This window comes from Nelumbo nucifera, chromosome 5 (genome assembly GCF_055504915.1).
Source record: "Nelumbo nucifera cultivar China Antique chromosome 5, China Antique-T2T, whole genome shotgun sequence".
Taxonomy (NCBI): domain Eukaryota; kingdom Viridiplantae; phylum Streptophyta; class Magnoliopsida; order Proteales; family Nelumbonaceae; genus Nelumbo; species Nelumbo nucifera.
Genome location: NC_142653.1, coordinates 8,042,712 through 8,058,435, shown reverse-complemented (window position 1 = coordinate 8,058,435; position 15,724 = coordinate 8,042,712). Strand labels below are relative to the sequence as shown.

The following is a 15,724-nucleotide window of genomic DNA, read 5'->3' as shown; positions in this document are numbered from 1 at the left end:
AAGTACGGAAGATGTTCTTAATGCATGGTAGGATGTGCGTGTGAGGCGTCCTTTGTGAGTAGCAGATTCGGTCTCCCCACATCTATGTCCACAAACAACCACCGCCGTGTATTGGGACATCTCCCTATGAATAAAAGGGAGATATTCCCAATGCATAGCTTTTATGTGTCACGGGTGATGTGAGAACAAGTAATGTGTAAGGATCTGCTACCCACTGCTTGTTCCCACATCTTACCCACTGAACATTGCCACCATGTATTAGGAACATCTCCCTATGAATGAAAGAGAAGATATTTCCAATGCGCAACTGTTATGTCCTATGGGTAGATGATCTGAGCCTAGTAGAGCCCAACAAGAGTTGGATCTCCTCCCATCCAGCTACCCTCTTTCAAGAGATGTGTCCCCACATCTCAGGATGGTAGGTCTATGTCTCATGGTGAGATGTGTGGACACAGATCATGTTGGATCAGTTTTTTGCCATAAAAAATTCCCGTGAGAACGAATGTTGATCGGTTTTTTGTGATAGGGACTTCCATGACAAAAAATGTTGAGAGAGCAAGTATACCGAGCTTGTATCATCTGCCAACAAGATACATTCAAACACCCTACCAACATCATTTGATACTACATCTCATACATGATTGGTCCCACTTTTATAACATGCCCCGGTTTTATAATGAGATATGCATTATTAGATCAAGTTGGTAGGGTTTAGAATTTATTTTGTTGGCATGAGATCCCAATTCAAGTATACCAGGGCACTTGGTACAGTTTGTAGGGAGATTACATCTGCCCCACATGCACATCTCACCGTGCATTGAGAACATCTCTCATATACAGTTGGGAGGTGCTGTGGAACGTTTTTGGGACACATTCTATGGAGGGCAGATGTGATTTCGTTTGTAGGTTGCTTGTGAGTTCACATCAGCACCCCAAAAGGGGGTGCCCCACAATGTCCCATAGCACATCCCCGATCTTGTATTGAGAACATCTCCCGATGATAGTATGAGAGACATCATCAGAAGATGTTCCCAATAGGAGGTCGGGATATACTGTGGGATGCTGTAGCTTGTTGCTGTGTTTTGGGCTGATGAATACGAATTGTCAGAAATATGTGTTATGTCATATACCTATAATGCTCTTTTATTTATACAAATTTCATATACCTATAATACAAATATGTGTTATGTCATACCTATAATACAACTTTCATGTACCTGTAATGCTCTTTTATTTATACAAATTTTCATTTAATCTGTTCATCCTTCTAATATGTTAAATCATTTTATCCTTATATAAGAAATATTCAGATAGATCAATCACACTTTTTCACAAATTTATATTGATAAACCCAAAATACACCTGCAACGCAACAGCGCTGTACCAAACACCCCGTAGTATTTACCGAATACAGTGGTTTTTATGTGGACCATCCATCCATATCTTCCACCACACGATTCGTTTCCTGGGTCCCTTCTTCGGCTGCAATTCAAAATGGTATAATTTAATCTTTTTTAGCTTTACTCATTTATTGTCATTTCCGGCTCTTGGTCCATGATTTTTTTTTTCAAAATCTTAGAATTTTGGACAAATTTTTTCGATACTCTAATTGTTTTATTAATCATTATAAAAAATATTTCACAGTATATTTCATTAAAAAAACATTTTATAGCATATTCATATTTATTGATTGTATTATTTTATTAATTATTTCCCGACATTTTTCATATTTAATGTTGGTGGGCTGGTGGCTCTGAGTCTCCGTCCTAATTAATTCGAATTAGCTGAACGAAATGGGCTGTTCAAACCAATGCTAATGTTCTACATCAGTAATGAATTCATAGGCCCTACTATAAAAGGTATGAATCTCATATATTTTGTTACCAGCGTCGAACGTTATCATTGGTTCCACTGCATTCAGCTAATCCTTGCTCCGTCCAAATCCGAAAATTTATGAAAATTTGTTAGCATTGAAAACAAAATGAAACCAACAAAAGGAGAAAAGAGAAGAAAATTGCATTCTGCTGCCAGCCATACTAACAATTACGTGTAAGTACCATTTAATCTGTTCTTTTTTACCATCAACCACAGGTACCAAAACGAGTCTTGAGAGAAAATGTATGGCATACACTCAAAGAACACATCTATAAATATCTTTTACATGTCTGAATGTTAATTCTTATTGAAGCAGAGAACATTGGAATATTATCAGGACAAATAAAAGGTAACATAACCACCATAAAAGCCTCCAGTCCTCAAAACAAGCTTCTACTTTCGACAACTAGAGCAGTAGAGCTAGTCCAGTTTTCTTTTGGGAGAACCCAAGAGAATGCCCCTTGGTGTTGGTGAGAGGAAGCAGTACAGGACTATACATCAAATTTGTCTTTCCCCTGAAAATTTTGCACCAGCTTATATCAACATCAGAAAGGATATTGTTTTGTGATTACATAAATGATTTGGGTCCTAATATTCAAGTAAATAACCAAAGAATACATGTAAATCAAAAGAGCTAAAATTATTTCCCCACTCAATCTTACAGCACAACTTGCAGATATCATAAAAATACGGAGAGACCATAAATGGTGAAACATGCAACTGAGATAAGCATTTTAGTAGCAATACAGAAAAATTCAACCATCCTCTCTGACTAAAATAGCATGGAATGATTAAAATGTAACAGAATCAATTTAAGTCACACCCATTTGCAGTTGCACTCCTAATTCAATATTTAGTCTAAAACGATGAGCCACAGTCTAAGACAACAAACCAATTATAAAGCTCTAAGAGAACTTCATTCCCCAGTTCAACTTGAAGATGAAAATGCCACTCTACAAAAAAATCTTTGGTTCAATCCCCTCATTTACATACTGTAATTGTATGATTCATCTATTTGCATTCCCTAGTAAATTGCACATGACATTGTTTTTCCAAGGGAGAAAAAATACAAGGATCATTACCCTAAACCAAATGTTGGTCCTACCTCTATCTAGGGTGTTGGCAGGGGTGTGGACTAGATACAGATCTAACCACTATGAGGGGTCTCGGGAGCACATATGTAGGAATTACCAAAAACATGTATTCCTTATTTGGTAGCAGATACCACGAATAAGTAATATTTTGGTATTAATAGATTTTGCATGTATGCAAATAACCAGAAATAGAGCACAAGGTAATGTGAGAAGAGGAAACCAGAAAATGCTCAGTTATTTCCTTCATCAATCTCCAGTGTAGCAACCTAAAGGAATATGCTCACCAGTGTCATCCAAACAAAATAAAACATAAAAAGGACAAAAATAAGTTAACATATTTAAGATGTATCTTAAAAAAAAAAGCATAACAATCCAGTTCACTTGGTATTACAAATTTTACCATTTAACCATCTATTTCTTGTTAGGAAATAAAACACATGTAATTATGTGTTTTTCCCTCTTTAAAAACTGAAATTTTCATAAATGTCAACTGATTATTTCTCTTCATTCTTGCTCATTCTATTTTCTTGATAGAGATTCAACTCACAAAAAACAAGGTGCAACCAAGTTGCCTGAACATTGCCAGATTAAAACATATCAGAAAGCAGACTTCCGTTTTCAGAACCACTCAAGTCATTGATATTGGTATGCCAAATTAACTCAAACTTATAGTGAATGATTGGAACCTCCAAACAATATTTATAAAGAATTGGAGATAATCTTCTAATAGCAATGCCAAAATTACTTACACAGATCATAGTTGTCTTATATATAAAACGTGAACCATGTGTAATCTATCTTCAACTGGTGATGACTAAATCAAAAACCATACTAAGTGCTTTGTTCTCCTCAAGACTCATGATAGATGATAATTGAGAGATTGTCAAGAAGTTAAAGAAAACAATTTAGAGAATTGAAACTCTGGAAATTCGTTTGTATATCTGAAAGAGAAAATATCCAACTTTATAAATGATGGCTGTCAAAGTTATAGTAAATCTTGAGTTGTCAAGTTGTTCTATGAGATTGGGATTGTAATTCTGATGCCAACATCATGTTAGAAGAAAGAGCAGGATTCAAACACCAACATTCTCTAACAGTCAGCATAACCAAAGAAACTTGGATGCTTGAATAAGCATAAATTATCTCATGCCCTGCTTTCTAGAAAACAGTGAATCCACATTGGAAAACACTGAAATCTTGAGTCAGCAGTCAACCACATGTTTATAATGTCACATGTACTAACCATTAATTTAAGCTTCGATGCAGATAAGCATAGGAATATAGGAGAAAAAATATCCCAAAAGTTGCTATGAAGTGAAACAAAGGGCTCAAACAGATTCTGATGTTTCCAATGTGGTACTTTTCAGAACTGAAGTAGGACCAGTCACTCTAAGATTCATTAATGTGACTGTCTCCTTTGGTACCAATTGATGAAGGGCCAGCAACTCTGATACCAAGTGATGTAAGACAAATATGATCCAAGGGTGAGTCTAGGAAGGTATTAATTATCTAAAATAGGGATTAGGGATGGGTTGAGGACCAAAGGTAGAGATCAGTTAGGTTAACAATGATCTCAAAACTTAACTACAAAAATTGAGGCTGTCCTAAAATTGTAAATTGAAAGAGAAAGATAGGTCTATGATTAAAAAATTTTAATGGAAATTTGTAGGTAGGTTTGGAATATATAGTTGTAAGGGGTGATCAAGTTTGGTAGGGTTTTGCACAAAATGATGAAAATTCTGTTTTGAAGGAAGGGGAAAGCTGAAAATTCTAGAATCTAAGGTTCTAGCTTCTAGGAGAAATTTTGAAATGAGATTTGGTGGGATGAAAGGTGATTGAGGGGTACTTGATAATAGCTGAGAAGGCTGAACTGAATGACATTACTTTTTCTTTTAGTGAATAAGTTAGCTATTAAGGAGGTTGAGAGCTCCTTAATGGCTAGAAGCCAAAGTTGGGTTGATTAATATACCCTTGAATATTTTGTTATTTAATTATTTTATCCACTAAAAGGCAAAGCAATAAGTCATTCAATTAAGTCACTTCATCTATTATCGAACAGTCCTGAAACTTATGGGGGCAATCAAATATGAGGGCATTTGAAGACGATTTAGCACAAAAGGATGAAATCTACTGAAATGCAAAAATTTTGGGTTTTAATATAAACTCAAATAAATCATACCAAAACTACTTATAATCCTATAGGGGTGTTGAATAGACTTATTCAACAAAGAATTTTCTAAGATGTTGATGGCTGTAACAGCTGTCAGCTGCCAATAGAATTTGAGAGAAGATAGAAAGAAAAAGAAGACAGAAAACTCAGAATCACACAATGGGGTCCTAAAACAGGAATCACTCACCATAAGCAATAACAACACTATCACCCATCCATTGATAACAATAAAAAGATTGATCCATGGAAGCCATTGAAACCAAGCAAAGAAACTAGAGAGAAAAGGGGGCAACAAGCAATGGAGCACCAATACATGAAATTTACTGTAACAAGTGAGAAAACGAAATGTATGCTACTGTGATCTGGATCTTGGGCTAGAGCTTGGTGGAGCCACTTGATCTAGCATTGTAGTTTTTCATCATACATATATATGGACACTACTTGTGCCAAATCCTACTAGAAGTAGGGAAAATAGAAATTATAGAATTGCAATTATCATATTTTGTGTAAAAGAAACTCAATAACTACTAAACCAATTACTCTAAAGTTTAAACCCAATTAAACTATGACTAGACAAATTAAACTATTAGACTGAACCCCAAAGATGATATGTAAAATGATAAAAATATCCTTAGTATCTGAAAATACAGAAATACGAAAAAGAAAAACATTTTTTTTTTCGACTTTTTGGCTCCTGGATCAGACTCACTTGCCTAATATTCTAGATGCAAACTGTTTGGTGAGAGTTAGTGAAGAAAACATATTTTTCTTATTGAATAGTAAAGAATTCTATAATGTCATACTAATTAAGGGAAACCCAAGTATAAAGTCATCATTTGGAATTCAAATCGTAAATTAATCCCTATAGAATGTCAACCATCTCATTGTCAAGTAAGGTACATTTGTTAAGATGACATAGGGTAGTGGCTTTTCAATATTAAAAACTTTCTTGACAAATAAATAAAGAACCAAATACAACGACTTTTGCTTATAGAAGTGCCAGACAAAGGAATAATGGAATAATATCACATTGAGGTAAAGCAATACAAAAGGACAACCTGTGGGGTTAAAAGCCCCTGAATCGGTAAAAATAAAGTGGTACTCCAGGATCATCCACCAAAATTAGGGGTGCAACTTGGGCGGGCCCAGCTCGAACCCGAACCGATATATATGTGTGTATATGTAAATGTTGCATACATATATATATATACATACATACATACATACATATTTACATACATACATACATAAATAGATGTATATATATTTGTATAAATACATTTACATATGTATAATTTAGAGTGGGTTCATTGACCAACCCGAGCCTGGCCCGGGCCCGAGTCCAACCCGAGTGCATCAAATTACAGGGCAGGCTGGGCTCGGGTTGGGAAAATCAGGCTTGACCTCGGGCTCGGGCCTTAAGCCCAAATTTTAGGGCCAAGCTTGGGCTGACCATAAACCCGGCCTAACCTACCCGACTTGCACCCCTAACCAAAATGCCCTTGGAAATAATACTTAATCAACTGAAGATGCTTGGGTTCATGACCTAAGGATAATCAATCATCAACCTCCAACGGTTGATATTCAATGGGTCATCATTGACATTGCACAGTGAGACAACTCAATAAATAGGAATACATTTCAAAGAAATTATCAAAATACTACATTGAGATGAAATGAGTATGGAAGGAAATTATTGGCCTGCAGTAGTCTGTAATGGACCATTCTTTGCTTAGATGATTAGGTTTTAAATTTTCTACTTTCAACCTTGTATTTGTATTTAAATTAGCAATTATACTTAATGGCTGCATTTTGTATCTACACCTCATGCAAATGTATAAAAAAGAGGCAACCTTTTAGGTCTCAGATCATATATTTTATGTTTAAAGATGCAAGGGGCTAGTTGATACCTTATTATTTTTCAAATTTGTCCCATCAGAAATAAGAAGTGGTATGAACCCAGTTAATATAATTCGATATTTAAGAGAAAGAAAAAGAGAAAGCATGCATATTCAATACAGGGAGATTGAAAGGCGAGCACCAGATGTATACATATGATTTTTTTTATGTTGATTTTCTCTCACTTTCTAGAGAAAAGCCATATAGACCAATGAGAAATGAAGAACACATGCTTTCATGTAAAAAATTCTATTCTATGTATTGATGGTTCATACAATCTAGGTATAGCTCCCTCAGTTCCATGTCTATTATGCCTCTGTAGCACCTGTAACCCTGGACTATAATAAGACCGGTCTAAATCGCACACATACTACAGTAACTGGTTTGAGTGGTTTCCAACACAAGTGCTGACAGAAACCTCTGAATTCTTATCAAGATTTGAATGTCTGGGGTAGGACTCAAGACACAAGCATAAAAAGATTTAAAAAAAAAAAGAAATCCAAAAAAGAATGGCCAGCTTTCTTTGAAGAGAACTGCATTCCTTCAGCTTGTCCCATGTTTCACAAATATGTTCACTTCAAAATGCCTCATGCTGTCCTGCATAAAGTTTCTTATAGAATATCATTAAGGAAATTTTAGAAGATACTGAAACAGCAATTATTGCAGTAACCATATAACAGAATGCAATTGCTGTCCCCTTTTCCCCTTTTCTTGCATGTCATTCTGTAAAAAAGAAAGATTATATAAAATGAATTAACAGGCATACCCTATTTACAAAGTTTGCCACCACTGCCATTCCCTCCTTCAATGTAATATTGAGGTTCTTCTGGCTCACTGAAAGAGAAGTTATGGCAAGAAAATAGTTAAAGAACCAAATAGGATAGCAGGTGAGAAATTTTCATATCAGTCCTTGGTAAGAAATGGTGTGGAATTAAAATTTCATATACTACCTTTCATCTTCAGAACCTGATTCATGATGTAAAAATGTTCCTAAATCAGGAGCTCCACCTTCAAAAGATTCCTTTTTACTGCCTCCCTGCAATAATTCAAAGCATGAACCACGACATTCTTCCTGGGAGAAATCAATGAAAAATGAAATGAAAGAAAAAAATTCTCATGTCTTAGAAGAAAATCCCTTACTCCAGCACTTTCTTCCATCCACCCAGGAACCATATCTGAAAGAAGAGTGATGTACTGCTCCATTGCAACTTCTGGAGTCATGTTCCCCAGCTGTTGCCAAGCATTCCTTGCACAATGAAATCAGTGCCCTCCATCACTTATAAATAGCATCTCTCAACCCTGTTGTTATAGCCAGAAATCAAACTACACCAAGTTTTGGTCAAGGGTCGGTCCCTAGGTGATGGTGTTCTGCACATTGTCCTGCTTGAGTTTGAGAAACTCAGGCAGAAAATAGAATTGATGACAAAACTCTATCTTCAAATACAACCATTAGTTCCTAAGTTGAGGACCATGTCCCTCCCAAATTTTGAAGGTTCCTCTAAGTTAAGGATGACAAAGATGAAACAAACTAATGAAGTGATAAATCAAAAGCAGTTTTGCCTCCTGAATTAGGATATCCACATAGAATGGTGTATGGCATCCATGAACCATTATTTTCCATTAAATTGTAAACGATTGGACTTATAACAACATTGTTTTGGTTGGCATTGCCCTATTTTGCAATGCCTATTTTAACCAATTCAGCAATATAATAATACTTGCCTCTAAAAGCTTAAGTGCACCCAACCTTTTAAGGGGATTAGTTAATTCAGCAAGTATACAAGGAACCATTTGATAACAGCTGAATTAGCTGAACTGGGCGCCTTCTAGAGAATAAATCTTGAAGAAGGGAAAGAGCTCCTTAATGGATGAATGGCATGCTAGGGTATTTATAATATAAGCCATTAAGTATAGCCAATTCAGCCGTTATAAAGTTGCCCCTGTAATACATAGTCAAAGAGAATTGCAGAGGGGAAAGTTTAGTACCACTTTGCACGGGCAGAGACCTTAAGCGCCATAGGCTGTGGCTCATGGCAAGGGCCTTCTGTTGCAACCTTGTGAAGTCCATACAACTGCATCTGAATATCACTATCAACCTTTGACAAGTGATCGTTGTTATTTCCAGATGAAAGAAATGCCACCGCGGCACCAAAAAGCTTTTCCACTTCAGTTCTTTCGATTCCCTCCCAATCATCCTCGTCACTAAATAACACCTCATCATCATTTTGTCCACCTTCTGCTCCTTCAGTTACATTCTTCTGATACGGTTCGTGCTTATCAATTCCGTCCTTTTCAACCTTGGCAAGAATGTTATCGCCTTCCACCAATTCGATATTTATTTCACGAACCTCCGCCTTCTCGAGGCTTTCTTCAACCAAGTCGTCTTCCAACCGGTCATCCTCAGTTGGAGTAGTTTCTTCCTTAGCATGCCCTGAATCAGAAGCACAGGATACCACCTCCTTATCAGGCCTTTCCTCAATAAACTTCTCTTCTAATATTCCAATAACCTTAATTTCATCTTCTTCTGAAGTTTCTTCCTTAGCATGTACTGAATCAGAAACATGGGTTATCACTTCCTCCTTATAAGGCCTTTCCTCAATAAACTTTTCTTTTAATATTCCAAGAACCTTAATTTCGTTTTCTTCTGAAGTTTCTTCCTTCGTTCTAAGACGATCGTCTTCAAAAATCTCGACCTTTTCACGACTTTCCTTCTCGAGTTCATTGACTCGATGAACCATCTCCAACTTTTCCTGAACCAGCTGTCCTTCATATTCAACGACCATTGCAGCTTCTCCAAAAAATTCAACTATCTCTTTGGTTTCTAAAACTCGATTGATCAATTGTCCTTCGAAACTCCGCTCCTCTGTAACCATTTCACCATCAAACTCCCTTTTTGATCTTAACATCGACTCCCGCTCCTCTAAATCCCCAGCGGAAGCCACTGAAACGAGTTTGGCTACGACAAAGGTGAAGATAAGAGAAAGAAAACCAGTGAAGAAAAGTTCCAGAAGTAATTCCATGGCTACTGATTCCTTCGTCTTCTTGCTGTCCTAATTTAATATTGAGAATAGAAGGAAAGAAAAGAAAGAAAGCGGAGGTGGATGTTTTGTTTGGGAGAGGGAGGATTTTGAAGAGAAGAGCAAAGCATATTCTAAGGCTTTGCATCTCTTTTGCTTATACTGATGTGGGCTCGGATTCTGCCCCACGGCCATCTTGGTGTTTGAAAAATACCATCACCTTCACAAGCCTCCAACTCCAACGCAGTATAGGCGACAGTTGAGTTACCTAACTAACTCATTACACTAATGTATTTTTTCCCATTGTAACCCTCTGCTGCGATCCTTATCCTACGGTAGTAGATCATCTAAAGTTGAAAGTTGGAAAGTGTTGCCGGTGAACCTACAAGAAAGGGAGGGTTATTTGCATAAGCGCGCGCCCCACACCAACCAATACATGGGAATATCTCCCAATGAGAAGTACCTGAGATGTGCATGTGGGACTCCGATGTGAATTCTTTGGTGTTAGGTGGGCATTTCATAGCTGATATCAGATTATCAGCTTTTGCATTTACCACGTGGAAACCTAATCACTACCCATTCGTGGCTTTTGGCATTCCGAGCTGGGCGCATACAGGAGCATCGAAAGCTAGGTGAGAAAGCATGTCACTGCGCTTCTTCATAGGTGAGAAGTGAGAACCACAATGGTGTTTGGTTTTATGACCGTTTATTTGAAAAGGGTGCCACAGCCTAGTAGGGAGATACCATTTTTTTTTAAAACGCCCTTAGTCAGTATATTTCATTCATTCAAGAAATTGATACAGAGAATTGTCAAGGCCGATCAGAAAAGTAAGATACAATTTCTCAAGAAGAATAAAATATATAAATGGATAAAGGAGAACATAAAAACCTTTTGCAATTAAACAAAGATGAAGTAAAATCATCAACAGAAGTAGACAAACACCTCTCTAATCCACCATAAATGGCGAGAAAAACTGATAGGAGAGGTCATCAAAAGAGACGGCAAAGAATCGATAATAGTATGATTGGAGGAGATCCGCAAAAGACTACAAAGTCCCAAACATTACAACGGCTACCAAAGATTGTAACTGTCATCCATAATTACTTTCATTGGAGAACTACGAACAGAACTGACCATGAACTACATTTGCCGGAGAACCGCGATATGGATGGCAAAATGTAAAGCAACATCCACCGGCATTGATCGCCCAATATAGTATCTAAGAGAAGTAATCCCCTCGTCAAAATGCATGTACAAAGAAAAGAAAGCACAAAAAGAGGCGAAAAAAGAACAATGGGAAAGAGATGAACAAACAAACGGAGTGAAAGGCGAGGAAAAAAAGGAGAAAACTAGATGGGAGGAAGAACGAAGAATGAAAGTAGGAGAGGAGGGAAGAAAATGAACTAAAAAGAGAAAATAATGAGGAGAAAGAAAGGATAATGGGAAAGGGGACTCCCCGGGAGCCACCCCAAAAGAAATTTCTAAGGCGGGAAGTGGACAACGAACAAAGAGATCGAGAAAACCTCGAGAAAACTCGAGAGAAAACCTCTTTCGAAACAGAGAGAATAAAACCAGGGTTACCCCTGAAAATTCAGCAGATTCAAGGGATACCATTTTTCGTATTTACCCCAACACCCAGTAATTTCTTTACTGTTGAGTTTATGTGGCATCTAAATGTCAAACTATTACCCACTTTCTCGTTTTTCAAAATAAAAAGTACAAAGTATTTGTCAAAATAAATGGTCATCATGGTACTAAGCAACGCCTATAATATGAAGCTACTCTAGGTAGCTTCTTTGGAAAGCAAGTACTCAACCACCATGGCTCTAGGGTTGCAATTCAGCTGTAATGTAGAAGTTGTATCAAAGGGGCCCTCAATTCACTTTCGGCATACATGGACCTTGTTATAAATAAAATAGAATCCATATTTCATCCCCACAGAATGGTCCTCACATCCGCACTTGCAACTGTGCATTAAGAAAATATCCCGATGAATCAAGAGTGGACACGTCAATGTTTAGAGCCCACATCTTGTGTACCAAACACTGATGAGTTCATTGTTGTGTTGATTGGTCTTGTAGCCTAATGCACACAACCTTGTTTGTAGCCCATCCGAACCAGAGTATCAAGAGCAAAGAATCAGTTTCAGTTTTATGCCAAAGAAAGGAACTTAGTCTTGGGATGCCTTGTCGGCTAAGAGAATAGCCCAAATCCCTAACGCCCTTAATTAACCATATTTATCTATCATCTATCTATTCTATACGATAACTTGCATATATACTATGTATAAATGTATTGTATGCAAGTAATAAATGTATTGTATCTATCATCTATCATCTATCATCTATCTGTTGTATGCAAATAATAAAAGTTAAATCTAAATATTATATATCTATATATTTAATACTTAATACTTATTTGCAAATGTGTATGATATGTTTTCTTACACTAGTTATAAGTAGGGGTAGCAAGTTGGGGCGGGTTGGGTTGGGTTTATGGTCAACCCAGGTCCAGCCCTAAAATTTGGGTTTAAGGTCTGAGCCCAAGGTCAAGCCTGATTTTCCCAACTAGCATTGTAATTGTAATTTGATGCACTTGGGTTGGGCTTGGGCCTGGGTCAGTGTGTGTGTGTAAATATGTATGCAACATTTACATATATACACATATGTATGTATAAATGTATATAGTTGGGTCGGGTTCGGGCTATCTAAGGGCTAGGCTTGAGCCCAATTGACCCGAAAAATAAAAAAGCCCGAGCCTAGCCCAAGGACCAAAAATCCAAGCCCGAACTGTGTAAAATTCTGGGTTGGGCCGATTTGGGCTCAGGCTGGGCCCACCCAAGTTGCACCCCTGGTTATAAGAAAAAGGTGAAGCCTAGAAGAACAAAGTCACAAACCATGGTCTTTGAAGTTTTGATTGTTGATCATCTTGAAAAGGTGTCTTTCCTTGGTTCTAAAGAGCCTCTGTAAACATAACATCTAGTCACACATTGGAAATATACCCGATACATGTATATTAAATTTGTAAGGAGATGTTAGTAAGGTTCAATTTGAAAAGAGTATAAAATAAAAATATGTACAATACAAAGCCTTGCTAAACATGTATTTGCACTGTACATGTTTGTATTTGCACCTGTTCCAAACTAAGCTTACAGTACAAATACAAACAAATTATAAGGTTTTACACTCTACATATTTGTATTTGTATGATCTCATTATGTGATTGTGGCTTTTATATGATCTCATTATATATTGAGGCATCATACTAATTGAAGAATTAATGAGAGTAATTCTTCTCCAAGGGTGTGATTGAAGATATAAATAGATACCAAAAACAGTTTTTATGGACAAGTAACACCGAAAGAAAACCTCTTCACTTCGTAAATTGGGATCGAGTTTGTTCCACTAAGAAATGGGTTGGGTTAGGGCTAAAAAAATTGAATGGGTAAATGAAGCATGTTTAGCTAAACTTGGTTGGAAAATCCTAATGAAAAGAAAACTATTTGGGTCCAAATGGTCACGAATAAGCATTAAAAAGAGATAACTTTTGGGAAACCATAAAGAAAAAACAGAATTCTTGGGCTTGGAAAGGTATACTTGCCGCTAGAAATTTATTGAAGAAAAGCATTGGATGGGAGGTGGGTAATGGTGAAGATATAAGCTTTTGGAAAAATAATTGGGCTAATGATACTCCTATGAGGGAAAGGGTTGATGAAAGATTGAAACCTCAATTTCTAATAGTGATTTGAAAGTTAGTGATGTAATTGATAAGGAGAGAAGAATATGGAATGAGGCTGTTATTAGAAATTTGATTCCCGCCCAGGTTTGAGATAAGATTAGAACCACTTTCATACCCTTCTTGCCAAGGAAAGACATTGATTTGGAGACCAAATACGACTGGTGAAATTTTAATCAAAACAACCTATTCAAAGATCAGTAATTTCGTGAACAATTCCCCTAGGGGAGTCATTGAGATTGCAAAAATTTGGAGCCTGAAGACCCCTCGAAAATACAAGACCTCCTTATACCTTTTCTTAAGTTATAAGCTTCCTTCAAAGAAAAATCCTTTAGAAATATTTGTTTGCCTCCTGCCATCATACTTGATAGACCTATGAACTCTTTTTTGGAAATTAAAGCTTGTCTAAATGATGCGGAACAACTTGCAAATAAATACATGGAGCAATTGGATAGGAAGAAACTGCCAAAAAAGGAATGAAATGATGAAAATGCATAGTCCTACGGAAACACTCAACTTTCTTATTTATTTCTTTTTTCCTAATCATACTAGAGTTCTAATTTGTTTGTTTTCTTTTAGATTAGTTAGTAAAGGTGTAGGAGTTGTCTCATTTCCTATTTGTTTCCTTAGGTTGGTTTCTTAGTTTGAGTAAGTTTGTAATTCAGGGCCTATAAAATGGACCCTAAGCCTTTGTTTACAAGTAGTGAACCAGTTACTTGTGTGGTGCAGTGAATCCCCTACACACCAAAGAATGAGGATATCTCACAATAGCGGAAGATCTTCTAGTCCAAGTAGGGGTGGCCATGAGCTGAGCTTCTCACAAGCCATTTGAGCTTGGCTCGCCTCGGTTTAAACTGAGTTCGAGCATGATATATAGGCTCATTTGCTAATCGAGCTGAGCTCAAGCCTAGTGAAGCTCGGCTCGCGAGCCTAGTATAATAAATAAATTTTTTTTTTATTACATACATATACATATACATAATAAATAATTATTATTTTATATATAATATTTTTATTTTTTAAGTATAATAGTAAATAATTTTTATAATTCTTAATTTTTTGTATGTAAAATAAAAAACTACTTTTATATGTATATTTTTATTTAAAAAAAATTGGCTTGCAGTCGAGCTCGAGACGAGCCAAGCTCAAACTTAAGATCTTTGAACCGAGCCGAGCTCTAGCTCGAATCGAGCTTGAGCTCGAGCCTAACACAGTTTGAGTGAGCCGAGCTTGAATTGCCAAGTATTCGGTTCGGCTCGGCTCGAATCCACCCCCTAAGTCCAAGCAATCGGTTAACCAAAAGGTTTGTGACCTGATTATAGATAGCTGCAACTACGAGAATTATGTATCCAAGGCACTAGTTGATCACTTGCAACTGACAACAGAACCACATCCAGCCCCTTATCAGATTTGGTGGATCAAGAAGGGCCCTGCCATTAAAGTGATAGAAATTTGTAAGGTTCTTCTCTCCTTGGGTAAATTTTATAAAAGACACTATCACATGTGATGTAGTAGATATGGGTGCATGTCATGTGTTGATGGGGTGTCTATGGCAATATGATGTTGATTCTACACGTAGGGGTAGACATAATATGTATGTGTTTAGATGGGAGAACAAGAGGATTGCTCTTGTACTAAATGGAGGCTCACCCAAAGCTTCTAAAGTGGAGGGGCAGTTTTTCCTTTCAATATCTTCATTAAAACTTGTGTTTTTTTTTGCAAATACCAAAGAGGCCAAGGAGACATTTGCTTTTGGTGATCAAGGGTGAGGCAGAGCCCGATAGTGAAGTTCCAAAGCAGGTGTAGCCCCTGTTGGATGAGTTCAAGGCCCTAACTATGGAGCCAAACCATATACCCCCTATGCGTGACATCCGACATCAGATTGATTTGATTCCTATTACCACCCTGCCAAATCTGCCGCATTACCTAATGA

At 36.9% G+C, this 15,724-nt stretch overlaps 1 protein-coding gene across 5 annotated transcripts; it reads right to left on the bottom strand.

Moving 5' to 3' along the window:
• Positions 1-2,053: 2,053 nt before the first annotated feature.
• LOC104607916 (uncharacterized) lies at positions 2,054-11,648 on the bottom strand. 5 transcript variants are annotated; one of them, XM_010273693.3, is made up of 6 exons: positions 10,519-11,642; positions 9,025-10,437; positions 8,179-8,284; positions 7,989-8,074; positions 7,805-7,872; positions 2,054-2,390 (listed from the first exon to the last, which is right to left on the bottom strand). In XM_010273693.3, exons 2-5 carry the CDS (start codon positions 10,056-10,058, stop codon positions 7,806-7,808), a joined length of 1,293 nt encoding a protein of 430 aa, XP_010271995.1. In that variant the 5' UTR covers positions 10,059-10,437; positions 10,519-11,642; the 3' UTR covers positions 2,054-2,390; position 7,805. The 5 variants fall into 5 exon arrangements, with proteins under 5 accessions (XP_010271995.1, XP_088743088.1, XP_019055101.1 ...); XM_088886962.1 differs by having other exon boundaries at positions 9,025-10,784; positions 10,999-11,642; XM_019199556.2 differs by having other exon boundaries at positions 9,025-11,642.
• Between the last annotated feature and the right edge of the window lie 4,076 nt (positions 11,649-15,724).